Source organism: Stenella coeruleoalba (assembly GCF_951394435.1).
Source record: "Stenella coeruleoalba genome assembly, chromosome: 5".
Classification (NCBI taxonomy): Eukaryota; Metazoa; Chordata; class Mammalia; order Artiodactyla; family Delphinidae; genus Stenella; species Stenella coeruleoalba.
The window spans coordinates 74,487,331-74,514,746 of NC_137150.1; the positions used below are offsets into that span (position 1 = coordinate 74,487,331).

The 27,416-nt window shown below is 48.2% G+C and overlaps 1 protein-coding gene across 4 annotated transcripts in view; it reads left to right on the top strand.

The window, feature by feature from the left end:
• LOC307187189 (integrin beta-5-like) overlaps window positions 1-27,416 on the top strand; it is a 105,121-nt gene that overhangs the window by 4,459 nt on the left and 73,246 nt on the right. For all 4 annotated transcript variants that reach the window (XM_079922977.1, XM_079922979.1, XM_079922978.1 and 1 more), the window contains exons 2-4: window positions 5,912-5,997; window positions 16,283-16,487; window positions 27,104-27,353. In XM_079922977.1, coding sequence (XP_079779103.1) covers window positions 5,912-5,997; window positions 16,283-16,487; window positions 27,104-27,353 — 541 coding nt within the window. The remainder of the gene's footprint in view (window positions 1-5,911; window positions 5,998-16,282; window positions 16,488-27,103; window positions 27,354-27,416) is intronic.

Here is a 27,416-nt window from a genome sequence, read left to right on the forward strand (position 1 = left end):
ATGGATGAACACGAGTCTTGGTACTGTGTGTGTGTGTTGGAGGCGGAGTGTCCCGTCCTCACCTCCTTGCCTCCTCCTACAACTAGCTTTGAGGTCAGGGACTATGCATGTAACTTATTAGGAGGAAACATTCATTGTTGTGAGGGAGAGAACTCATTTGAGTGTGTCAAGATTTTTTGAGCTGGAATCTATGATAGAGGCCGTTTAGTCCACCCCTGGAATTGTTTGCAGGAAGATGCCGAGGCCAGGAAAGGTTAAATGACTTGTAGCCAATAAGTGACAGAACAAGTACTTGGATCTTTCGTGCCAGGAAAGCCTTTTCCTCAGCCCATGACTCCAGCCCAAATGTCCCGTCCTCTGTGAAGCCTTGTCTGCATCCCTCAGATGGAGCAGAGTTGGCCTCTCCTTCCCTTGCTCTCATAGCATATTCTGTCTGGTAGAGAGACTGGGGGCTGCCTCATCTGCCACGTGGTGAATTGCCGGGTCTCACTTACCTTTAGGTCCCTGATACGGACACAATGATTGGTCCTCAGTTGAGTCCTCCCCACCCGGCCACTCCTACCATGGTTTCAATGACCTTAAAACCCTCAACTTCCTAAACATGTAAAACAATTTTAGGTACAGAAAAATCGAGAAGGTAGTATAGAGAGTTCCCGTATGCCCCACTTCCGGTTTTGCCTGTTATATTTACATCTTGCATTCATATGACATATTTGTTACAATGAATGAACCACATCAATACGTTATAATTAACGAAAATCCGGGGCTCCTTAGTTGCGGCGTGTGGGATCTAGCTCCCTGACCAGGGATCGAATCCACATCCCCTGCATTGGAAGGCAGATTGTTAACCACTGTGCCACCAGGGAAGCCCCCAGTTGTCTTTTTACAAATAAATTTTTGAATAGGTAATATATTCACATACTTTTTAAAAGCATAACAAGTGTAGGGTGAGAGATCTCTTTTCCATGCTTGTTGCCCGTTAGTCTGGGGCATTGCCCCCACCCCCTTCCCTGCTCAGACCATCCCTGTCAGTTTCTTACGGATCCATTAGTGTTTTCTGTACATTTATTACAGATCTCCCTCCCCCAGTTTTATTGAAAGGCAGCACTAAACACACTGTTCTGTATTGCCTTTTCTGTTAACTTAGCGATAAGTGTATCCGAGTGAGCTTCATATCGGTGTGCAGGGAGTAGGGAGCATGCACATTCTTTTTTAAAGCCACTTAGTATTCTAGTATTTGAATTGGTGTTTTAAAAAAAACAAGTCATATCTGTAAAGCCGACGTTGTTGCGTGTTTTTGCAGATGTCTGCTGTTCAGAAAGGCAGTAAAGATATAAACAAGACAGATCCTTCCTAGGGCGTATTTACACTTCATGGTAACATCTTTAGACTGATGACTCTTTAATTGCTAGAATCAGCACTGGAAAGACTTTGTCACACGTGGGGATTGTGGTTCAGGGCATGGGAAGAGGCACTCCAGTGCCTTACCACTTCCCCCCCGCCCCCCGCAAACAAGAATGATGAAATGTTTTTATTTTCTGTTGTCTTGAAAACAACGAGTAAAATGTAATTCGGGTTTGTGTTTCTCTCACCTAGCTGGAGGAGGGTGCAGGCAGGAAGGGGTGGATTAGGAGAAACATTTCACGCATCTTGAAGGAAGAATCGGCCGGACATGGCGGCTGCCTGGATATGACTGATGACAGGCAAGGATGAGTCAATGAGTTTGGGAAGGAGACAGTGTTTTCAGATGATGGTTTGCAGTAAACCCCTGGCTTCAGAGACATTAAGGGCTGCAGGCAGTTGACATTGAGCTGGAATGGTCACTGTGCAAACAGTAACCAAGAAAAGTTGTGGCCACTGTCTGGGCTGCTAGCATCTATTACCATGACCTAGACACAACACTCTGACATTTGTGAACTGCAGCTGTTTTAACGTTTTTTTCATTGCTTCCTTCCTTTCAAAATGCTATTGGTGCCAAGTGACTCATCCAGCCAAATCTAAGCTTACTGAAATATTAATAGGTGGAAAGAGGAGAGATGCCAGAGGGAGTAAGGCTGGCACCGTGGCTCATATCAGCACACAGTCTATGCTTCTGGTTCCCCGGGTTCCTGGCTGCTACCTGGTCCCTGGCAGACTGTGAGCTCCTGGGGAGCAAGGCCTGGGTCGTTCATCTCTGTATCTCTAGCATCCCCTAGTCCAGTGCTTGGCGTTTGGGACATGCTTAGAACAGGGTTTCTTGAATTTTAATTTGTCCCAACAGCAACCTAATTTTATTTTTATATTTAAAATAAATTTTTAATTTTTATATGATTGTAAAAGGTTACTTTCTATTTACAGTTACTACAAATTATAGCAATGTGATTTTAGAGGAATCATTTTGAGTGCAGGGAAACTACTTTACTATATTGCATGTGAATATGTAAGAGTAACAGAAGCGATTAAGGATGACAAATATTTTATAGTTGTTCAGTATGTTTTCATACCAGATGCCTGTCACATCCCTGGAGCCTCTTCAGGATTACGTCCAAGGTCTTTCGGGCTGACAAAGCAGAAGACCAGAGCCCAGTCTGATATGGGTCAGAACGGAGGAGCCCTTAATGCTGTGAACCTGAGACCCCCGACCCAAGGTCCCAGAGCTCAGTGATGAGGCCCTGCTATTTAGAAAGTGGTGTTTGTGAATTTATGTTGATTAGGGCAGAGACATAAATGAGACATCCAATCTCAAATTCCTTTCTGACTGAGGGCCCGTTGGACTTCTCTCCTCCAGAGGACCCTGGAGCTCACTGGTCACATGGCCTGCGTCTGGGATGGTGCAGGGATCCCCAGGCAGGTACCCTACGTGGGCACTTGCCGACCAGTGCCCCTTCTGTTTTTTTTTTTGTTTGTTTGTTTGCTTTTGTGGTATGCGGGCCTCTCACTGTTGTGGCCTCTCCCACTGCAGAGCACAGGCTCCGGACGGGCCGCTCCGCAGCATGTGGGATCTTCCCGGACCGGGGCACGAACCCGTGTCCCCTGCATTGGCAGGCGGACTTTCAACCACTGCGCCACCAGGGAAGCCCCAGTGCCCCCTTCTGACCTCTTACTTGTAGACTGGGCTCCTTCTTTCAAGTCACTCTTGTTTTCTCATGTTTTCAACTGTAAAATGAGGTGACTTGATGAGCTCATGCTAAAGCATTTCTAGCTCCAGGGTTCTGCAATCCCATTATTTTTATAGAAATGATTTTATACATCAAAGCAAATGACATGCCACAAGGGCCTGAGTGTGTATTTGATAAGGTTGAGGAGCGCAGAAGAAAAGTCACTGTCATTCTAGTTTTGATTTTTTTCACCCCCTCAGGTAGTGGTTTCTGACAGGTAAGGAGATTTTTTTTTTTCCGGTTATCCACATCTATTTATTTAATGTCAATACTTCAAGCTAAGTATTCTGGGGAATATTTTTTCTTTTAATTGAAGTATAGTTGATTTACAATGTTGTGTTTATTTCTGCTGTACAGCAAAGTGATTCAGGTAAGGAGATTAGACCAAAACATTGAACTGGCATTTTGAAACTTTTCCTGCCATCATTCTCTTTTTTAAAAGGCTTTTTTATTTTATTATATTTTGTTTTATTTTATTTATTTATTTATTATCCCTCCCCTCCCCCCTTATCCCTCGGGAACTATAAGTTTATTTTCTACATCTGTAACTCTATTTCTGTTTTGTAGATAAGTTCATTTGTAGCCTTTTTTTTAGATTCCACATATAAGCGATATCATATGATATTTGTCTTTCTCTGTCTGACTGACTTTACTCAGTATGACAATCTCTAGGACCATCCATGTTTCTGCAAATGGCATTATTTAAAAGGTGTTTTAAAAAGTGCCTATCTGAACGTCTCCAAGTGAGTGGATTCATTTTAAAATGAGAAAGGAGGTTGTCAAGGCGGACAGGAGGCAGGCAAGCCCAACTTCCCCGTGGGCTGGATTCTGAGACCTTCTTGGTGAGTGTTTGGGACCTGGAAAGGACTCTACCTCCTGAAATGAGGCGTGCACCGTGGTTGGTCCCAGCTTGTTTCTTCTGGAAAATGGGTTCTGAGTCCAGTACTGCACCCAGGAGGTCCTGCTGTAGGCCTGGCAGTGAGATTGTGGTCCCCCAGCTCCAGGGGTATGAGGCAGGGGCCCCAACAGGGCGATGGCTGGTGGGGAGGGTTCAGGTTGGGGTCTCTGGCTGGGGAAAACCATCATTCTCGCCCTCTGTGGGCTCCCAAAGCTGCCCTGCCTTTCCTCCTAGCACCTCAGGTTCCATCCCAGCTGCCGTTCTTATCCCAAATGGTATTTGTTCCCTCTAGTGTGGGGTGACACAGTGCAGCTTCCTGCGTCACCCAGTTTCTGAGGATTTTCACTGCTAGTGACAAAGAAGAAGCAGAGAGTTAAAATGAGCAAATTAGGGAAATGTTACAGTTTTAAGATGTCTTACAACCAATATTGTTATGTTGTTTTGTGGAGCTAGGGAATAGTCTCCGCCTCCCGGTGTTTTCTCCTCCACTCTCTCTTGTTAATCTCCTTGACTCTTTTTTTTCCCCTTTATGGTCTGAGCCCTTCTTCCTGGGGCTGGTGGCCCTGGGTTTTTCTTTTTTCTATTTATCTGCTGTGCCCCTAGGCAGTAACCAGAAGAGACCAGTGGGTCTGTTAGTGCTGTGAGGACCAAATAAAGTTATTTCTGTTCAGAGAAAAACCAACCAGTTCTGCTCTTGGTCAAAAGAAATCTGTCGGGGATGTTTCAGAAAGGAAGAAAAAGAACTGGATGCTAAGTTTCACCAAGAATGTCTTTGCTGTTGGGGGTGGGAGCTGGAGGGGGGGGGTAGAGTGAGGTAGGGAGGTGGGCGAGGAGAGGGGACAAGGGCTTTAACCTCAGTACCACGGTGGAGCCTGCCTCGGGAGGCCCCTCCCCATATGAACGGCACAGGGACAGGGGGTGGAGGAGGTACTGGCCTGGGCTTGAAATAAGTGACTTTTATAGCAATAAAGAAGTTTCCTTCTAATCTTAGTTTCTGATTTTATTTAAAAATCAGGGATGGATTTTGAATTTGATCAAATGCCTTTTTATTACCTCCTGAGGTGGTATGTTTTTTTCTTACTTGACCTACTAGTAGATATATTGAATTAATGGATTTCCCATATCTTAAGCTGACATTGTATTCCTGGGATGTATTCTTTTTTTTTTTTTTTTTTTTTTTTTTTTTTTTTTTTTTTTGCGGTACGTGGGCCCCTCACTGTTGTGGCCTCTCCCGTTGCGGAGCACAGGCTCCGGACGCACAGGCTCAGCAGCCATGGCTCACGGGCCAAGCCACTCCGCGGCATGTGGGATCTTCCCGGACCAGGGCACGAACCCGTGTCCCCTGCATCGGCAGGCGGACTCTCAACCACTGTGCCACCAGGGAAGCCCTGGGATGTATTCTTCTTTAAGGGCTGTGCTGGCTTCTTTTGGTACACTGGATTTGGTGTGACAGTACCTGATTTAGGATTTTCTTATGCCTGAAGAAGATCGATCGGTTTTTTGTTTTTTCTTTCCTTTTTGTACTATTTTTGTCATTTTGGCTGGACTAAGTGTAAAGGGGCCTTGTTCCCCCTCAATGAGGCAGGACCTGCTGTGTTACTGGAGAAGGCGGTGGGAACTAAGTGGGTGCAGCAGAAGGAATGGGAGTTGCTAACACAAGTGTGCACGTGGTGGGTGCTTCAGAAACTGTCAGTCTTTAGCTTTGGCCAGTGAGCCTTCGCCTGCAGTTAGCACAGGGGCCTTGCACTCCTCAGCCTCGCGGAGGTCCCCTGGTAAAAAAAAAAGGAAGTGACTCCTCCTCCCGCCCCATTCAAAAGCCTCATTAATAGAGGTTACGGCCAGAAACTAATTGGTGCATCTTTATCTTTCTTTGAAGGTCTCAACATATGCACTAGTGGAAGTGCCACCTCTTGTGAAGAATGTCTGCTAATCCACCCAAAATGTGCCTGGTGCTCCAAAGAGGTATGTGGGAAGGGGAGGGGAGGAGTGCGGTGAGGGGGTGGGGGAGGGCGTGGGCTGCACCACAGCACACAAGTTGACTGTGCAGAAAGTGTGCAGATTCTGCGAATTGCCTCTTCCTCTTTCTCCCAAGGCGATGACGAAAAGAAAAGCTACATTTTTATAAGTTGGGTCTCTAGGTAGTGTTGAATGTTTTAATCCTGTCTGGGGGAAGCAAGGTCTTCCTTCCCTTTTGTGGGGGAACCAGTTAGGACTCTTGTATAGTTTTCTGCAATTTGGTAAAAGACCTGAGCTTGTGAACTGAGTCTGTTGCATAACAATTTAAAACATGCCTGGGTGGGTGGCCTGTTGGTGGACGCCAGTCATTGTGGAGTGGCTTATCTGAGGATGAATAATATGAACTGGCCTCTGTGAAATGATTTGATTTGAAAACAATGGCTGATGTTTCTTCAAACCCTATAGGAAGGGATGTAAGTTTGGGGTGGTGGTAGGCATATTGCTATCGTAAAGCAATACAAATACCAGTGCTTGGTGGGCTCATCAGGAAATATTCAATTTCTAACCCTCCTGTCTTGGGGGAAATTTCTGGGTCACTTTTCTAAACTTGTTAGAACCATGGAGCACAAACCCTCTCTGCACTAGTACACCATTAAAGTTATTCTTAAAAGAACCCAAGATTTGCCATTTGGGCTGCCTCAGCCTCTGCAGTTCAGTGTGCGTGCCTGTCAGGAGGACCAAGGATGGCTCCTGGGAGGCCAGACCTCATCGCCATGATGCAACCCCAGAAGTCTAGGGACTCCTTTAGCCTCTGATGGCTAAAAACAATCGTGTGGGGACCCCCTACTAGATGCCGCACACTTCGTATATCGTATGTCTAATCCGCACGACAGCTCTGTCGGGTGGGTGGCAATACACCCGTTTTACTGATGGAAATCTCAGTCTCAGAGCGGGGAAGTGACTGTTTCAAGGCCACACCATTTTCCAAAGCTAGGGTTTCAGTCTGGCTTCCTGGACTTCCGAGCCCAGGCTCTCTCTTCTAGGCTACACTGCCTCTTCCATGTGACTCTTCTAGAATTTTTTCTAGTAGAGAGTAAGATTACTAAACAAGCTACTTTGAGAGAGGACTCTTCCCAACATATGAACCCCTCGTATTTGTGCTTAATTGTACTGTCTTTGTCATCAACTTTCTTTAAAACCTTTCACTGGTTCCTTATGACCTGCATGACAAATCCAAGTTCTGTAGCCCCTGCCTGCCTCCCCACCTTCATCCCTTGCTTGCCCCCAAGACTTTAGCCCCAGGGAATGACTCGAAGGTCCCCAGAGAGTCCTGACTGATGAACACCCTCATGGTTTTCCCTGTGCTGCTGCTTCTCCTGCAGGGCCTTCCCGGCTTTCCCCTCCTTTCCCTGACCAACACCTTGTCTTCAGTTTTCAAGAGTTAGTTCAAGGGCTTCCCTGGTGGCGCAGTGGTTAAGAATCCGCCTGCCAATGCAGGGGACACGGGTTCGAGCCCTGGTCCAGGAAGATCCCACGTGCCATGGAGCAACCGAGCCCGTGCACCACAACTACTGAACCTGTGCGCCACAACGACTGAAGCCCACGTGCCTAGAGCCCGTGCTCCACAACAAGGGAAGCCACCGCACTGAGAAGCCTGTGCTTCTCACTCCATGAAGAGTAGCCCCTGCTCACTGCAACTAGAGAAAACCTGCGCACAGCAATGAAGACCCAACACAGCCAAAAATTAAAAAAAAAGAAAAAGTTAGTTCAAGACTCATCTACTCCGTGAAAACTTCCATGGTTTTCCCCCAGACACATCTGTCTGTCCACCCAACCATCTATCCATCCATCTGTCCACCCAGCCATCTATCCATTCATCTGTCCAACCATCCATCTGTCCATCCATCCGTCCATCCATCCATCCATCCATCTGAAATTAAAATGTAAGCTCCCTCCACCAGAATGTTACGGCAGTGGTTTTATCTGGTTTCTTCACTGCTGGATCCCCCACACCCTGACTGGTGCCTGGCACATAGTAGTTGCTCAGTAAGATTGACGGAAGGATTTCACTGAGTGGCTGTTTATTACGTGTCTGCACGTACAGGCCATGACCACCTCTTTGTCTCCCCTGTAGTCCGTCCTCCTTCTGTCGCACTTATAGCCTCTTATTCTGTGCATTTGTTTTCATGCCTGCTTCCAATTAAATCATCATCTCCTTGAGAATCTTTGTCTTATTCATCTTCAGATCTGGCCAAGAATCTGGCAGGAATTCGTATTTGATAAAAGAAGCCTGCTAAAAAGACATGGAGTTAGAAAACGAAAGTTTAAATCTCAGTTTTACCATGATTTATTGTCACTTTCTTTTTTTTTCTTAAATTTTTTTTTTTTTTTTTTTTTTGCGGTACGCGGGCCTCTCACTGCTGTGGCCTCTCCCGTTGCGGAGCACAGGCTCCGGACACACAGGCTCAGCGGCCATGGCTCACGGGCCCAGCCGCTCCGCGGCATGTGGGATCCTCCCGGACCAGGGCACGAACCCGTGTCCCCTGCATCGGCAGGCGGACTCTCAACCACTGTGCCACCAGGGAAGCCCTATTGTCACTTTCTTGGTATGTAAAATGAAGATGACAGTTCTCACCCTCCAGCATTTTGGGAGTACAAAATGAGATCAGTTCATGAGAGGGCTTGTGGCTGGGACCGCTAAGTAACCAAGCCTCCTGAACCTTGTCATCTACGGATATCTTCTAGTGGAATGTGGGCAGTGCGATTAGGAAGCCGGGCTGCATTGTCTACTTTAGGTCTCTTCCGTTCCTGTGCTAGTACTTCCCAAGTCTGACGTCCCAATCCTGGTAGTGACTGATGTTATCTCGCGGAGCATATCATTGTCCTGGCCCCACACCTGGGCTCGCTCTGTGCTTATAGCCTCAATCTTGGCTGAAGAACCTCCTGTGCTGCCTGCCTGGGAACGCGGCTTCCCATCCTCTTGGGAGGTGAACTTTCCCCGTGGCCTGAGTGTGTTTCAGAGAGCTGGGTTCGGGGCATTCAGGAATAGTTTTGATGAACCCCTGCCTCTTAGCAAGACAGGATAAGTGTGGCCGAGTGCCTTAACAGTGAATCCTGGGACATCAGCACAGAAGTGAGGTTTCTGCCAAGAACACACGACCTGTGTGCGCTGGAGGGCTGGTGCCGAGTGGAGGGCCAGGTCCCTAACTAGTGTGTTCCCGTGGATGCTGATCCGCCGCTAGCCACCCTGGGGCTGCATACCGCCGCAGATTAACCCCGAACACATTCCGTCAGGAGCCCGCCGCTCCAGATCCCACAATGGCTTCCTTATTTATTTGGGGTGGAGGTGGGGACGTCTTGCTCTGCATTTAACACTGCTTGGAGCCTAATTCCATCTCCTCTCCCCAGTCCCCCCTCTCGTCCCTGTATTCTCCCACAGGTGTGGCGTTTGAGTCAGCCAGTGCCCTGACCGCCGCCCCCCGTCTCCACACTTCATGCTGGTTCTGTCTGCCTGGGTCTGCTGTATGGCCCCGTTAACCTGGCTCTCCTGTCTTCATTTTCTAACTGTGGCTTAATTTTCCCTGGTGGCTTTAGACAAGGGGTCCCCAAGCTCTGGGCCACGGACCGTACTGGTCTGTGGCCTGTTAGGAACCGGGCGGCACAGCAGGAGGTGAGCGGCGGGCCAGCGAGCGAAGCTTCATCAGCCGCTCCCCATCGCTCGCATTACCGCCTGAGCCATCCCGCCCCCCCCATGGAGAAATTGTCTTCCACGAAACCGGTCCCTGGTGCCAAAAAGTCTGGGGACCGCTGCTTTATTTTTTTTTTAATGTGTTTGGGGATATTTAAAAAAATTTTATTTATTTTTGGCTGTGTTGGGTCTTCGTTGCTGCGTGCAGGCTTTCTCTAGTTGCGGTGAGCGGGGGCTACTCTTCGTTGTGGTGCGCGGGCTTCTCATTGCGGTGGCTTCTCGTTGCGGAGCATGGGCTCTAGGTGTGTGGGCTTCAGTAGTTGCAGCACGCGGGCTCAGTAGTTGCGGCACACGGGCCCTAGAGTGCACGGGCTTCAGTCGTTGCGGCGCATGGGCTCAGTAATGGCGCACGGGCTGAGTTGCTCCGCGGCATGTGGAATCTTCCCGGATCAGGGCTCGAACCGTGTCCCTTGCTTTGGCAGGTGGATTCTTAACCACTGTGCCACCAGGGAAGTCCTGGCACCTTTGCTTTAGACCTTACCCTCTGGCTTCAAGACCAGAGTTGCCAGGCTCTCCCTTACCCTAGATGAGGAAGTGGAGGGTATGCTGCTGGTCTTTACCACACAGCTCAGCCCCTGTCTCCTGTCCTTCATCACAGCCCTGGGCTGTTCTCGGCCAGCTTGAACACTTCCTGTGCTGTTTGTACTGCACGGCGTAAAACATACAGCAAACTCTGGCAGCTTATTGTCTATTTTGTCCTTCATGTTTTAAAAGTAGACATTTGTCTCTGCTCCAAGAGAGTAAGTCTCACAACCCAGCTAGCTCTGAAGAGCCATGTGCGGGGAAGAATGCGTGTGAATGCTTTTACGGCAAGGCCTCGGGACAGCCCATGTTATTTCCACTCACATTTTCTCACCTGAAACCAGTTACATCCCTCAGCCTAAGTGCAGTAGGAGCTGGGAGACTTCATCTAGCTGTGTGCTGGGGAGCAAGGGGGAAGGGGCTTTGTGGACCAGCAGCCTGTGCCAGGGGCAGGGAGGCCAGCGTGCTGGACAGAGGACAAGGTTTGGGGAGAAGTGGGCGGGGCTGAAGGACTGGCGTGTGGTCCCCCCCGGCCCTGCACGGAAAGAAGGGTTGTGGGAGCCCCGGTGGAGGCAGAGGCAGACAGGGCGATGGCACTCAGGGTTGGGGGTGAGGGAGGCTCTTGAGGTGTGAACGTGAGCCAACCTGAGGCCATGTTGCTGTGAGCGGTCCAGGCTGCTGTGAAACCAGAGGGAGAAGGAGCGGGCAGGCATGGCCACCCCGTGGAATCCCGCGGGACAAGAACAGGGAGGCCTGGGGCGCTTGGATGGTGGATGTAGGGGCAGACGTGGGAGGAGATGGAGAACCTGGGCCGCGGGGAAGGGTCTTTGCCTTGGAGGTGGACGTGGAGAGAAGGAATGAAGGGGTCAGTAGGACTGGAGGTGGGAATGTGAGGAAGGAGACAGAGTAGAGGCTGGGAAGCAAGACCGGCCGCCTGGGCCTCCTGGGAGATTACCGTGGTGGGGAAAGGAGAGGGAGGGCGCATGACCTGTAGTCTCCTTTGAGCTGGGAAGGAATGAAAAACATAAGCGTCCGCCCCAGCTCACGATAAAATATAGATCTATGGAGAGCATCTCTTTGCGGTCCTGAAAGAAGCATCTCGGCCTCTTGCAGGTGCTTCGTGAACATTTGTCCAGTGCATTAAGGGAGCCGAGCGGAAGCTGACAGGGACTTCCCCCTCCCCCAGGCAGGCAGGCCACGTGGGGGTGTGTTGACGGTGCACAGAGTTCAGTCTGTCATCCCTTAACCTTCTGCTTCCCTCCCCCGCCCCCTAATCCACAAGGGCTCCATCGAGCCAGGGCCGAAGCCCAGAGAGCAGCTGGCTCCGTGCCTCTGCCCGGCTCTCTGCCTGTTCACCAGTTTGCGACTTCTTCCCCCTCATCCCAGGATCCGGCAGTCTGCCCCCTTTCCTGCTTGGGTTCCTCTTCCCCCAGGCCTGCAGTTTCTCAACTCTTCCACCCTGCTGTTTGTTTCCGCAGCAGGCAGCGAGGCGCCCAGAGGATGCGATGACCAGAGAGGCACAGGCGGACAAACCGAGTGCCCTGGCCACGGGGGCCTTGGGCGCAGGAGGGAGGTTTTTGATTAACAAAACGTAGGGGAGTTCAGTGTACAGTGAACAGTAAACCTCATTATATCCTCCGTGTAATAGGCGATGGAGGGAGCAGAGGGGGCCAGGTGGTAACAACTCCGAGCGAGTGCCAGTGTCGGAACAAAAGTAAAAGCCATCTACATTTGGAACGCCTCCCTTTTCTTTCTTGTATTATTACCGCTTGGTGACTAAAAGCCCTGCAAGGTATTTCAAGTTCCAGCGTGCATTCTGTTGCTTCTCTTGGTAACTTGCCTGTCATGTAGTTACCCTTCCCTCGTGAGCCCTTTGGAGGGTTCGTGACGGTGTTTCTGGAGACCACGGACAGATGCTTCCTTCACAAACTGAAACCTCTTCTGGCACGGAGCCGTAAGCACCTGTGAGCGTTTGAGCTGCCCCGTGAGAGCCCATCCTGAAAGTAGTTTCCATTTTTCCGTGTTGAGATGAAGACTCGTACCTGTTTTTCTGCGTCAAGTGGCTATTTACCCTCCAAGTTTGATCGGTGGCAGGAGGAGCGCAGAACCTGAGGCAGCAAGGAAATACTAAATTCAGAGGATGGAGTTTGGGGGCCCAGAGTCAGTTTCCCGCTCTGGAATTCAGCCGTGACCTTGGCTGAGAAGAACACTGAGCTTGCTTCCAGAAAGCTGAGGCCGGAGGCACTTACACTTCTCTGGAGAACATACGCATGCACTTAGGCGTGTGGGCTTCTGATTCCTCATCTGTAGAAGTGAGGGGCTGGCGCCAGATGATGCATCCGAGGTCCCTTCCCCCTGGAACTTGCGGTGTTCTGACACCTGGCAGAGGGTCAGGTGTCAGGTCTCTGGGATCTGAAGGCTCTTAGCACATCAGACTTCAGGGTGTCGCTCATGAGAGGAGGATTTTCTTAATCACGAGCCTTCCTTTCCTCCAAGGGTTTATAATTTGGGGCCTCTCCTCTGCATTCACTGAATTCGAAGCTTGGAAATTGTGGTATCGAGGCCTTGTCTTTATTTATACCGTGTGTGAACCTGGAAGGTCATAACTGTCACAATATATGCCCCTGGTCTTTGTGGTTTTGGTTCCTTTCTTTAAATATGCATCCATCCTTATTCAAAATTAAAATATCTGGAGAGGAGCTAGAGGAGGGGAATAGAGGGAAAGCCCGTGGGCTGGTGGGGTTACCATTCCCTGCGGGGTCTGCAGTGTTCTCCGTCCCTTTCTTGGGCAGCAAGAGCCTATGCTAGAAGTCAGTCATGGCTATTTTCAGACTGCATGCCGGAGAGACCTTCAACTGTTGTGGGCATCCTTGATTGATATCGAGGTAGCTGCCTTACTCTCAGAAGGTTCTCCAGACTTCCATGCCCAGAGGTGCCTCAGCCAGTGTCTTTGAGGCCCTAAAGACCTGCGACAGTGACAGGACTCAATAAATAAAGGCGTCTCAAAGGTTCTCAAGCACATCAGTGAAACCACTGGGGCTTCCCCAGGTAGCAAGCAACTGAACTCTGTGAAACAGGAGAAGGTTGGCAAACTTGATAGAAATGGATGGCCCTGAGGCCAAGTCTGAGTTTGGTATGAGTGCCGTAGTAGGCTGTCCCTCGCTGCCTGTGCCGCTGGAGCTGCTGAGAAGTGGGTCCCCCGTACTGTCACATTGCTGAGCGGTAGGCACTTCTGAAGTCATCCTGCAACTGGCAGTTTGAATGTTCTCAGTGGTGGTTCTCGCGCTGGCAGCTGGGTGACAGGAGTTCACGGTCTTTCCTGCTGGTGCAGCAAACTTCACGGAAGCCACGTGCATTGGAGTGGAGGGTTGCCACCACCTTGAAGAATGTTACTAAGGAGAATGAAGGGAAAGCTGTTACCAATGAGGGGCATGAAGAGGGCTTTGCTCCTAACATCCTAGAGGATAAATGAGCCCCAGAGCACAATCAGGAAAGCCAGCTGCACAGACAAGGTTGTAACTGGCACTCTGTGGCTGCCTCTCAGTTCTTCCGGTTTGGGAAGCACGTCCTGGACTTCAAGTCTCCTGAGGAGCCCAGCAGGTACATCTTCCCTGAGCAGCAGGTGGCCCTGTACAAGTCCTGCCTCAGGGGCTGGTACTGCCTATCAAAAACGGCCTTTGAGCATATTGACTGGGAAGCTTGGACGAAGTTCATTGCTGGTGAAGGTGTCCAGGCATTAGGGAATGATTTTTGTGTGTGTGTGTGTGTGTGTGTTACGCGGGCCTGTCACTGCTGTGGCCTCTCCCGTTGCGGAGCACAGGCTCCGGACGCGCAGGCTCAGCGGCCATGGCTCACGGGCCCAGCCTTTCCGCGGCATGTGGGATCTTCCCGGACCGGGGCACGAACCCGTGTCCCCTGCATCGGCAGGTGGACTCTCAACCACTGCGCCACCAGGGAAGCCCTAGGGAATGATTTTGATGACGTGAATGGCTGAGGCTGTGGTGAGGAATCATGTAGCTGCCTCCTGCTTAGGGTGAAACAGATTGGCTCTGTGACCTAGTCTATTCCGGAATGCAGGCTGCTTCAGACCAAGGGGAGGGCCGTTAGGGGTTTCCATCGCCCCCGGGAGACTGAAGAGGCTTTCCTCGCCAGCCTGGTGGGGTGGGGGAGGGGATGTGCACTGGTCTGGTGGAGACAGGTGCACTTTGACAGTCAGAACTGGGTGGAGGACAGCCAGCTCCGTGGAGTTGGGGGAGCTGGCAGCAAGGCCAGCATGCTGGCAAGAAGTTGAGAAATTCTCTAGCCACGTACGCTCTGAGCAGGCGAACCCCTAAGCCCTTTCAGCTCTGGACAGCTAATTCACCCTGTGCTTCACACAGCTCAAGACAGCAGTCTCATACCTGTAAGGCCCTCAGGAAGTTACCTCTCCTTTCCGCTATTCCTGGGAGGTTTTTACTGCTTCCTCAGAGCCAAGCTAGACTGTTCGGAACCCAGTTTAGAAACCTCAGCTTTGGAATCTTGTAATTTCTACAATAATCATTGTTCTCACCCTGTTCCACAAGTGTCTGTGGAGCCATTTATATTTACGGTGCAGTCCCGAGGTTGTTGACATGCAAGATCTCCCGTCATGTCAAGAGTTCAATAGACAAAATTAAAAAAAAAAAATTCAGGTATAAGCAAACGAAAAACCAAAATCACAGAGGCCCAGAACAACACATCTGGTTTTACTTAAAAATACTGCAGAGTCTTCTTGACTTCTTGGTCTTGAACCTTGCAAAGGCCCCAGTGGGCACTGACTGGTCTTGGGACATCCTAGACCATGATGAAGGGGGGAGGGGAGTCCCTCTGCGGTCAGCGGACTCTTGACTCATCTGAGGCGCTTTGGCAAAGTGTTTACAGTGGCGGGAGGAAGAGAGAGCATCTAACTCCTCCAGCCATTACTCCAGTGCAACCAGCTGGAAGAGGGGCTCTTCTTTTCTACATCCAGCAGTGAATGGGTTTGCTTTGCCATTGAAAACCCCCTTACTGGAAAACAATCACTGCTTACAGGTATCCTACTTTATAACAAAGTATATAATTTCATGTTAAAGTAAATGGCCCAAACTCCTAGTGCCCCAAACCAGGGTGGGTCATCCTGATGCACAGCCTTCTCCTAAATCCAACTGAAGAAAAGAAAGATGTTTCTTATCAATGTGGCTTTATTGTTTAAACAACAGTAAAGAGAAAAAGAAAAATATCATTTTATTCCCTCTCCCCTAGCACCTCAACTATCTTAAGTTTTAATTTTTCTTTGGCATCCTGATGCAGATACCACTCTATTTTCTGATTTTTTTCCCTTAATGTTTTGAAATTTCTGCTTAGTCTTCTGCATAATTATTTGTGATGGCCGTACCATCTATTGAGGTGATGAACCATGTTTTTCTTCTGGTTTAGGGATTTTGGCTCACGTTTATGATTGTGCTATTCTGAGGAACATGCAGTATATATCTTAGAGAGTTTTGCTTTCCTTTTGATAATTTTCTGGTGATCAATTCCTAGGAGGGGACCAAGGGCTCAAAAGGTACCGCATCGCTCTCCAGAATGGTTGTGCCTGCATATGCTAGATGAGGGAACAGCTCAGACGTTAACTCTTGATTGTCTGAGTGATGACTACTTGGCCACTTATATGGTATCTTTCAAAAATTTTTAGTGATGCAACTTTTGACCATATCAGTTATTTTCTCCTGCTTATCGTGTAGACAGGCACATTTTTTTAAAGGAGCGTTTTTGACCATTAAAATAACGAGACCAAACATTTTTACTGTGCGTGTTTACACCTTGCAAAATGCTTTCACATCCGACACCTCACTTAGTCCTCATGATGCTTGGTGAGGCACTTGGCGGAGTTTTTGTTTTGTCCGCTTTTAGGAAATGGAATGTAGAGGGTCTCAGGTCGCAGGGTGGTGATGAGTCTACAGCCTGAGGTGTCCTGGAGCTGCTCTGACCGCCTCCTGCCCTCTTCCCCTGTTTCTACACCTCCAGGACTTCGGCAGCCTGCGGTCGGTCACCTCCCGGTGCGACTTCAAGGCAAACCTGGTCAGGAACGGCTGTGGCGGCGAGTTTGAGAGTCCGGTCAGCAGCACCCAGGTCCTTCGGAGCCTGCCTCTCAGCAGCAAGGGCTCCAGCCCCGCGGGGTCAGACGTCATCCAGATGACGCCGCAGGAGGTCACGGTGAACCTGCGGCCCGGTGAGTGCCCTTGGGGTGGACCTGTTCAAGATGGTGGAAAGATGAGCCGGGCCAGGGAGGGGGCAGTGGTGAGGTGTGGCCCAGACCCCAGGAAGCAGAGTCCAGGGCCTTTGGGGATGATCAGAGTATCTTTGCTATTTTAAAAAATTGTGAAATATAGGTAATGTACCATTTACCATTTTAACCATTTCTAAGCGTGTAGTTCGGTGGCGTTAAGTATACTCCCAGTGTTGTCTAGCCATCACCACTCTCCATTTCCAGAACTTTTTTCTTATCCCAAACTGAAACTCTGTACCAATTAGACACTAACCCCTCCCTCCCTCCCCCACCAGCCCCCGGCAACCGCCCTTCCGCTTTCTGTCTCTGTGAATCTGATTACTCCAGGTACCTCATAGAAGTGGACTCATATATATTTGTCCGTCTCATCCATGACGTAGCACGTGCCAGTACTTCCTTCCTTTTCAAGCTGAGTAATCCTCCATTGTACGTATAGACACATGTTGTTTATCCGTTCACCCATCGACGGGCTCTTGGATTGTTTCCACCTTTTGACGACTGTGAATAATGTTCTTGTTTTTCGTGGGAGGATGGCGGTATGTTTACTCCCTAGTTAATGCAAGTTTCTCAGGGAACGTACTACTGCCAGGAGAAAGTATTTTTTCCTGTCAGCAAATTCCATTTGAATCAGTGACATTCTGAAGGGACGAACTTGCAGAGTAGAGATTTTTTTTTTTTTCGTGACCCTGGAGCCTCTGCCAGCCCTGGAGTTGATTGTGGTATAAGGGAACTGACAGTTTTTGCACACCTACTCTGTGCCTGTTACGTGACCTACCCGAAGGTAGCTGATGTGACTTTACACCTGAGGAGCTGTGTGCTCAAGGGCTCCCGGTCAGAGCAGCGAACCTGACTCAATATTGAGTCTTTGTGGTCGCACAGCTCATGGTTGTTTCTAGCTCACCACTTGTGTCGTTTTGTATTCTACCTATTAGGTCCCTTGTGATGTCAAGGGAGGATGTGAATGTGGCCAAATGAGAAAGTATCACATTGTTGAGAGAAGGCAGCTTTTTTCCCAAATCCCGTTGATTTTTAGCCTTTTCTTCTTTCTCATTGTCTAGGAAACCACTGGCAATAACTATTTCCAGGTGGTTTGTTTAGACTTCAGGGCGGCTGGGTCAGTGGAAAGATGAGGGATCGAGCTGGCCGTCCTAGGTTCTGGTTCTGGCTCTGTTCCTAGCTCAGGGGTCCTGGGCAAGCTGCTCTGCTCCTTAGCGTCTCAGGGTCTCTGTCACCTTCATTCCTCACAGCCCTGTTCAGAGGCTTAAATGAGACTTTTTGTATAAATGCACTTGAAGAGCTTCTAATTATTGTTTTCAAAGATGCAGATTTCGGAGTCAGCCACGTCTAGATTGGGGTAGAGATTCTCATGTCTCAGAAATGGATCGAGCACAGCCCTGCACGTCTTAAGCTCTTAGTATCGCCCGTTCTTCTTGTTGTCGTTAGAAAGAACTCTGAGTCACTGTGTATTTGAGAACTGTTGTATTTTGCTTATTGAATTGTCTTGGAAATAAGAAACGGAAGAAGGGGGTAAGTGGCGTAGAGCAGCATAAACTGCGGGATGGCCCAGGGATTAGTGCTGGGATTAGCTGAAGTAACTGTTTTCACAAGTCATCTCACTGGAAGGGACACTTCGCCTTTTGTTTAGTGAGATTCCAAGTTGAGAGAGAGAAGGGAGCCCTTACAAAGCCGTGTGAGTGGGTAGAGAAGAGGAAGCTTTCTGTGAGCCAATGTCCGATGGTATCCTCCGGGGGGAAGATGAATGCCTCTCCCTACGTGGAGTCAGGCTCAGGGTCAAGGGCTCTGACCTAGAAGGGGACATAGGCATTGTTGTAGACTATTAATATATCAGAACACAGTGTATGATAAGAATGGTTACAACTAACATCAAGGGTGTGTTTTCCTTTTTAACCTAACGGCGTAACAGTCACTTCAAGAGAATTCTTAAAGTCCTTCACTTTAACACTATTTTTCATTCTTACTAGATCTTCTGTCTTTGTATATGTGTTCATATTTTTCATATACTAACAATGTATTTATTATTGTATACTGTTTTCACTTAATTTTTGGAAACAAGGACCAAAATTAACACGTCCAGAAGAGTTAGAGTTTGAGGGTCATCATCGAGGGAGGTTTTTACTTTTGGAACTGCTCATCTAGAATTGCTCTGAGCCTGTGGTGCTCTCTCCAAGAAACATTCTTCATGGTGGCAAATCCTTATTCTTTAGGGTAGATTTAATTTCGGGAAGAGTTGGAGGTCAACACAGAATCAGAGATGTCACAGTGTCAATTCCAGTTTTCAAAATCAGAATTCAGGTGTGGCTCTGAGGCAGAGAGACTGTTTGCTTTGACTTATCAACTGGCTTTTAAAACAGCCCCCAAAGAAGTGACTTGATTGAGGGCACCCTCCTTGGGCAGAGTTCTCAAAGTTCTCATGAAGTTTATGCACAATGCTCATTTATGCGTGAAGCTCAACGTATACTCGATTAAAGAAAGAAATCAGTCTTATTTGGTATAGTCAAATCTCTCGCTAAGCATTATGATTCAGTTTCCAGTATTGGAAATAAATGGGAAACATGATCCTGTGTTTGTACAAAATCATGATGCGAGTGCTGTGTGCAGCTCTGGTCCTACGGAAGGTACGGTGATGGAGAGCCCTTTGCTGTGGCCGTCAAGGTGGAGGAGGGGCTGGCTGCCCTGTGGAGACGCACCCAAGCTCTGAGGGTGTTTCAGTCTGTAGAGATGAAGACTTAGGAGGAGATCAGATGATAATCTGAATTCCTAGAGGTCTAGAACCTTGTGAACATGTTTCTCAAATATAGAAACGCTTGAAGCCAATGATGCCTCTTCACATTTTGAAAATTTCAGTAATTATAAAGAGAAGGACAGTCAAACCGCAGATATTTATTTGGGGAAAGGGGAGAATGGTCTGTTGCCATTAACAACATTTTCAGTTTACCAAGCGGGTACTTACTTCAGGGCAACACCCCCGTGACTCAGGAAGGCATTCAGGTACGTAACGATTGGTTTTTCCATCGTGTATTTTTAGGAACACTCTCCTGTCTCCTCCTTTGCCCTGCTCCCCAGTACCTCATAATAGGTATTTGTTGAATGAAGTGTAGCACTTTACTAGCCTCATGCCAGACTAGTCAAGGACAAGCTTCAGCACAATATGTGAGGTACTTCACCAAGGCAAAGTTAATTGTTCCGGGATAAGCCTGGAAAAAAAAAAAAAAAGTTTTCCTCTACCTTAAACAGAATTTTTTGTTTTGCTTTGTTTTTTTTTAAGTTGAGATGTAATTCACATACTGTAAAATTCACCATTTTGAAGTATACAATTCAGTGGTTTGTAGTGTACTTGCAAGGTGGTTACAACATCACCACTATCTAATTCCAGAACATTTTCATCACCTCGAAAAGAAACCCTGTACCCGTTAATAGTCACTCCTATCCTCTGCCTCCACGCCATATTTGGCCCCTGACATCCACTAATCTATTTTCTATCTCGGAGGTTTTGCTAACTCTGGACATTTCATTTAAATCATATAATATGTTGTCTCTTATGTCTGGCTTCTTTCACTTAAGCAAAATGTTTTTAAGATTCATTGATGTTATAGCATGTATCAGGACTTCGTTCCTTTTTATGGCCAAATAATGTTCCATTGTATATTTATAGATACACCACGTTTTAGTGGATGGGTATTTGGGCTGTTTCCACTTTGGGACAATTATGACTAATGCTGCAGTGAACACTTATGTACACGTTTTTGTGTGGACATATGTTTTCAATAATCTTGATTATATAGCTAGGAGTGGAATTGCTGGATCATATGGTAATTCTATGTTTAACTTTTTCAGGAACTGCCAAACTTTAAGCAAGATTTTGTATAAACACAAGATCATGTTTTCCATTTTGTTTCCAGTCCTGGAAACTGTATGTCAGGATAACCATCTTAAAAAAACCTTAACAAAGGGTATAAAATCCTTACGAAAGGACGTAAACTTTAAAGCATATTGAAATGGTAAAAAGCTAGAGGTGGAGCAGTTAGAAAAGGTTTACTTAAGCCTTTATTTGCCTCAGTCCCTTAGCCTGTTAAAAAGTGACCTCTGATTGGTAGCTTAAACATTTTTTTTAATGTTTTATTTTGAAGTAATTTTAGAGTTGCAAGAAGTTGCAAAAATTATAGAGAGTTCTTGTGTACCCTTCTCAGCTTTTCCCAATGATAACCAGAGTTTGTAGTCAAAGCCAGGAAATTGACCTGGGTATCATACTGTTGACTAAACTGCAGGTGATTGGTTGCTTTTGATATGGGCTTCCTGCCAGCCCTCATCTATGCTGCTTTTCTCCCCTCTCCTACGTTCTGGTTGGAGATGGCAAGTACCTGACTTAGGTATTGCTTCTACTACCCAGACTGACAATGCACACTTAAAAAGACTTGATGATGGATGGATAGTGCTTTGCTATAGACTGAATATGTTGAAATTCTAGCTGACTCCCAATGTCATGGTATTATGAAATGAAGGGGGGCCTTTGAGAGGTCATGGGGTGGAGCCCTCATGAATGGGATTAGTGCTATCAAAACAAAACCCAAAAACCCTCAAGACCCTGGAGGGTGCTTCCCCCCTTCGGCAAGAAGTCTGTAGTGTGAAACCCAGAAGAGGGCTCTCGCCAGAACCTGACCACGCTGGCCTGATCTTGGACTTACAGCCTTTATAACTGTGAGAAATAAATTTCTGTTGTTTGTAAGCCACTTAGTCCATGGTACTTGTTATAGCAGCCTGAACTAAGATAAGATTATTTTCAAGGAAACTAGAAGTGCCAAGCCCTAATTACTTGGGGTCAGACACTGTGAAGGCCAGTAACTCTCCTGATGGTTCCATCTGTCAAGTGTCAGAATTCTGAGGTGGGGAGTGGTGTTTGGTACAGCAGGGCGGCCAGTGAGGTAGTTCTTTGCTTCTGGGTCTGGATTTAATTCCGGGTACTAATTGCCTTCTGCTGTAGTGAACAGAGAGCTGGATGATAAGTCTTATAAGTTGTGCACCAAGCCCCTAATTCCCTGCTCAGCTGTAGTCCTTTTTTTTTTTTCTTGCGGTATGCGGGCCTCTCACTGTTGTGGCCTCTCCCGTTGCGGAGCACAGGCTCCGGACGCGCAGGCTCAGCGGCCATGGCTCACGGGCCCAGCCGCTCCGCGGCATGTGGGATCTTCCCGGACCGGGGCACGAACCCGTCTCCCCTGCATCGGCAGGCGGACTCTCAACCACTGCGCCACCAGGGAAGCCCTGTAGTCCATTTTTAACATAGCTGATTTTAATGTTTCTTTCAATTTCTAGCACAGAAGTATAATTCTAGGGAATCAAAAAACTACTTATATTGGGGATAGCAGGAGTATTTATTTGTTGAGACACTACTTTGTCTTAATATTTGAACAACAATCAATCTTAAAAAACCCAAAAGTTGTTGCTAGAATTCTCTACTTTCATTTTCTGGTAATGTTTGTCATCTGGTATATGTTCCTGAGGAAAAAGCTCACTTTTCCCTTTTTATTGAAGGGAAGACAGAAGAAACCTTTAAAAATACATTTCAGAGGGAATGCTGGTTGCTATTGATTATGGTGGGAGAATCTACACTTAGGAACCCAGCAGTGGCAGGAATTCTTTGTGAAATACAGCCGGGGCTGGGTGCGTTGGAAGCAGGAAAAACCAGCAGGACATGGGAGGGGCTGCTTGCAGGAGAAGCTTCCTCCTCGCAGATGTGAGGTGATCAGCTTTTCTCTTCTTCTTTTTTTTAAATATTTATTTATTTGGCTATGTCGGGTCTTAGCTGCAGCATGTGGGATCTTCTTTGAGGCATGCAGGATCTTTCGTTGCAGTGCGCAGGCTCTTCGTTGTGTGTGGGCTTCTCTCTAGTTGTGGCACGTGGACTCCAGAGCGCTTGGGCTCTGTAGTTTGTGGCACACGGGCTCTCTAATTGAGGCCCGCGAGCTCAGTAGTTGTGGCGCATGGGCTTATTGCCCCGCAGCATGTGGGATCTTAGTTCCCCCAACCAGGGATCGAACTCCCGTCCCCTGCATTGTGAGGCGGTTTCTTTACTACTGGCCCACCGGGGAAGTCCCTGATCAGGTTTTCTTTGGGGTTTGCTTTATCCTATTTCTCTGATCCTGCTGCTTGTCCTGAGGCGGAGGTTATGGGGGATGGTTCCAGACAGGAGGGCTGCAGCCACAGGAGGAGACGAGCCTGTAAGGGGATCTTTTTTTTTTTTTTAGTACATTTGTTTATTTATTTTTGGCTGCCTTGGGTCTTCGTTGCTGCACGCGGGCTTTCTCTAGTTGCAGCAAGCAGGGGCTACTCTTCATTGCGGTGTGTGGGCTTCTCATTGTGGTGACTTCTCTTTGTTGTGGAGCACGGGCTCTAGGCGCAGGGGCTTCAGTAGTTGTGGCTCGTGGGCTCAGTAGTTGTGGCTCATGGGCTCAGTAGTTGTGGCGCATGGGCTCTAGAGTGCAGGCTCGGTAGTTGTGGCTCATGGGCTTAGTTGCTCCGCAGCATGTGGGATCTTCCTGGACCAGGGCTCAAACCCGTGTCCCCTGTGCGGATTCTTAACCACTGCGCCACCAGGGAAGTCCCTGTAAGGGGGTCTTATATGGAGAGGGAGGATGGGGATACGTGGGCTGGGTGGTGTCACCAGAGACTGGCACAGATCAAGTGTCCACAGTGAAGGTGAGCCCGGCTCTCACTCTCCTGGACTCACGAGAGGTGGCGACTGGTTTAAAGTCTCGGGTGGGGTCTTCCCTGGTGGCACAGTGGTTGAGAAGCCGCCTGCCAATGCAGGGGACACGGGTTTGATCCCTGGTCCGCGAAGATCCCACGTGCCGCGGACCAACTGAGCCCATGCGCCACAACTACTGAGCCTGTGCTCTAGAGCCCGCAAGCCACAACTACTGAGCCCGTGTGCTGCAACTACTGAAGCCCACACGCCTAGAGCCCGTGCTCCGCAACAAGAGAAGCCACTGCAATGAGAAGCCCATGCACTGCAATGAAGAGTAGCCCCTGCTCACCGCAACTAGACAAAGCCTGCATGCAGGAATGAAGACCCAACACAGCCAAAAATAAATGAAAAAAAACGAAAAAAAAGGAAATGTTGTCGTTATGATAAAAAAAAAGTCTCGGGTGGTGCAGAACTGGGTGGCTGGAGGTATTGTTGAGTGTGCATGGTTCCGGAAGTGTACCCAAAGATGGAGAACATGCCCCAGACCCTCTCCCGGCATAGGGCGCCCCTGGCGTGCAGCAGCAGTTTCACCTTCAGTCAGCTAACCACGGGGGCGCCCTCGGTGAGGGAGTTGCGGCACTGTAGCTTAATTCCCGTGCTTAGCACCCTCGCTGAGAACTGGTCCAGAAATGTCAGTCCCTGCAAAATCTGCTGATGTAACTGAGTCCAAGCTTGTACTGCTCACGGCATAACAGGCCAGTAAATTGAGAGGCGAGTTGCTGGGGCAAGGAATAGCAACTGTATCTGGAAAGCCAGCAGACCGAGGAGATGGTAGACTAGCAGCTCAAAGAACCATCTTCCCTGAGTTAGAATTCTGGCTTCTTTAATACTAACAGGGGAGGTGGGTAAGGGCCTGGTTCCTGCCAGACTTGGAAGGGGATGTGTTAATTTCTTCCTTCCTGCAGCTAATCACAGGTAGGCCTGGTCAGGATGTTTCCTGTGAGCTAAACAAAGGTATTTTAGCTTAATGCTCATTACCTGGGAGGCAGGGTTCCCAGAGATGGGTCAGTACGTATAATTTAATCTTATAGGCAACATCCCTTTAGTGATTAACTTGTAGTAGAATAATAAGGTTCTTCCCTATTACACTGACAGAACATTCAGTTATTGCCAAGGCCCACTGAGGAGTTTGTAGCATTTAAAATCCAGCATAGATAAGGTGGCCATAAACCCTCATTCCAAACATTAATGACATTACCCCTTTTCTTATACCCCTCCCTTCTTGGAAAACTGGGAGAGAAATATATATATATATATATTTAACCATTTGCAGCCTCCCTATGGGGAGGGGTGTGTGTGTTGTAGTGATCAATTTCTCTTAGAATTTAATGACAAGAGATTTCTTACTTCAGAATAGATAACCCCTTAGTATACAAAGAGACCTATGTACCACATCTCGTTTCCCTCTTTGCCTTCATGTCTGGAAAATTTGGAGTTAAATATAATACCCAAGGCCGTTAGCCATTCACACTCAAGTTTTTGGCAGAATGTTCTGTCTCTCTTTTTAGCTCCACAGGAAATTGCTTTAATAATTGACTTTCAGGGGAACTGAGGCCGAAGTTTCTCTTGTGTAGAAGCATTTGTGTGGTGTTTATATATGCTGTCTCCTCAATACCCACAATAATTAGCATCCTCCCCATTTTACTGATCCAGAAACTGAGCAGCAAGTTTAAAGGAGCCTGAGGCCTTGAGCTCTTGGTGACGAGGTCCGGATTCCAGCCCAGCTCTTGCTTTCTGAGGCTAATGTCCACTTCCCTCCCATGGGTGCCTTCCAGCCTCCCTGAATCCAAGCTAGTTCCCTGTTTCCTGGTCCTAAAGTGTTCATCTGTAATTGCTCGTAATCCCACAAAAGGTGGAAGTGGATTCTGGATTAAAGAAGGTGTACCTGGAAACTTGGGGGAAGGGCACAAGTAACAAAATACAGGAGACCTCGTAAAGAGGCCATGGGATTGGACAGAGGGGACAGGATCGCAGGCCCTCCCGCCCCTCCCCCACTACGATGTGGCATCCCGGGATGGGAGGGGCCCTGTGCAGGGCCATGGGAACCAGAGACAGCTATTGTAGCAGTCCGGAATTCATTCTGGAAGAAATCTCGAACATTCCTCTGTTTGAGTCAGGCTCCAGTGGCTTTTAAAAATAGGCTCGTACCAACAGGCAACCCAAACTACATCCATCATCAGGCTAGAGCAGCACATGTAAGGACAAGTCGGGGGAAGCAGGCTTGGCTCTGACACTCAGACTACCATGGTAATTATAATGATCATACTTCGTCTGGGCAGGCCTTCACTGCTTACAGAACCCTCCTTCCCACATGAGTGCTTCACAGCCTTCACGCTGTCGTGCTGTTGTTATTGCCAGTTTACAGTTAAGGAAATGGAGGCTCGGGTTGCCCCGCTAGTTGAGGGGCAGAGCTGGAACTTGGACTGAGATCTTGTTAATGAAGTAAGTACGCCTCGTCTGGGGTGGGAGGAGGTGCGGGGAGCACAGAGCCCTGGGTTCCCTATCCTGCAAGTTCAAGAAGGCTTCGGCTCGCTGGTTGTCATCTTGAGGTGAAAGATGGACGCCTCTGAGACGTGACCGCGGGCAGGTGAGGTGTGGACCCTCGTGCGGGCGCGAGACCACCTTCGCCATTGCACCTTTGAACACACAAAGGACGTCCAGATTTCAAGTGTGTGTAGACAGTTCTGTCCGAAGAGTTCAAGGACGTCTCTTGGTGCCTGAGAGGCTAACAGGCCTGAGGGCAGGTAGGATCACCTGGTAAAATTCACTGCTTGAAGTTGTTTCTGAACAGTGTGTTTTTAGAGATTATGAATGACGAAGGATCATTGTCCTGGCACGCGTCCTCCAGTTACTGCGCTGACTTGGTTTGGGCCTTTCTGCATACCATGTGGGGCTAGCTTGCAGAGGCCACGCCTGCCAGAAACTGCCTTTTTTTCCCTTGTTCTTTTCCTCTGAATCAATTTCTTTTCCCTTTTGGCTGTTGACTGCTTATTATAGAACCAAAAGTTATTTTCTCTTTCTTGTAGCTGTAGGCAAATCTAGTAGTGTTTCCTTTCTGTTTCTTCTTTTTCTTTTCGATGGTGCTAAAGTTTGGAACATGTCTTTCTATATTTATACATATAATTTATGATAATAATGATTTGTGTCTGTGGTATCAGATATGCTGGAGAACTAAATACGATTGTTTGATAAATGGCTAGGGAGATAGAAATAGGTGGCCCGGCATAAGCATAAACATTTTTGCCCTCTGGGGGTATTTTAAGTAACCATCTTTGTTTTCCCAGTCTCCCTTGCCTTGCACATCTCTCTTCCCCACCTCAGTTCTTACTAATGTCTGTACCTTCTTTTGTTAATTTCTTTCCTGTGTTCTGTTTCACATACACCTTTACGGTCTCCTGGCCACGTTCCCATCTTGGCCAGTCCTTTCTCTGAAGTTGGTATGTGCTTGGTGGGCTACTTTCGCCCCATTTGTGTCTGTGGAATTGTCTGGTGCACCGTCCACCAATTACCTAAGCATCCTTTTTGCTGAGAAAACAGAACACTACTAAGGAGATTGGTTCTTAAAGAGTTTCGTTAAAAAATGCTGAGGCCTGTGTGTGAAAGGAGAACCTAGAGCTGCATCCTCAGCGCCCACATTCCCTTCGGTCGCTCTGTTTCCAGAGTGGAAAAGATGTCTTCTGAGAGGCACACAGTCACTAAAGCAAAGTCAGAGGTGGACCAGCTTTGAAAGCAAAACCCATCCCTTCAGCCCCAGCGAATTGAATGACCTCTAACATGCACGGTCTCTCGGTTGGCACAGGTGACAAGACTACCTTCCAGCTGCAGGTTCGACAGGTGGAGGATTATCCAGTGGACTTGTACTACCTGATGGACCTCTCTCTGTCCATGAAGGATGACTTGGACAACATACGGAGCCTGGGCACCAAGCTTGCCGAGGAGATGAGGAAGCTCACCAGCAACTTCCGCTTGGGGTTTGGGTCTTTTGTAGACAAGAACATCTCTCCTTTCTCCTACACGGCACCGAGGTACCAGACCAACCCGTGCATTGGGTGAGTGACCAGCTGCCCTTCTGTTGGGTATTCAAGGGTGGGGGAATGGATCAGTGGGAACTG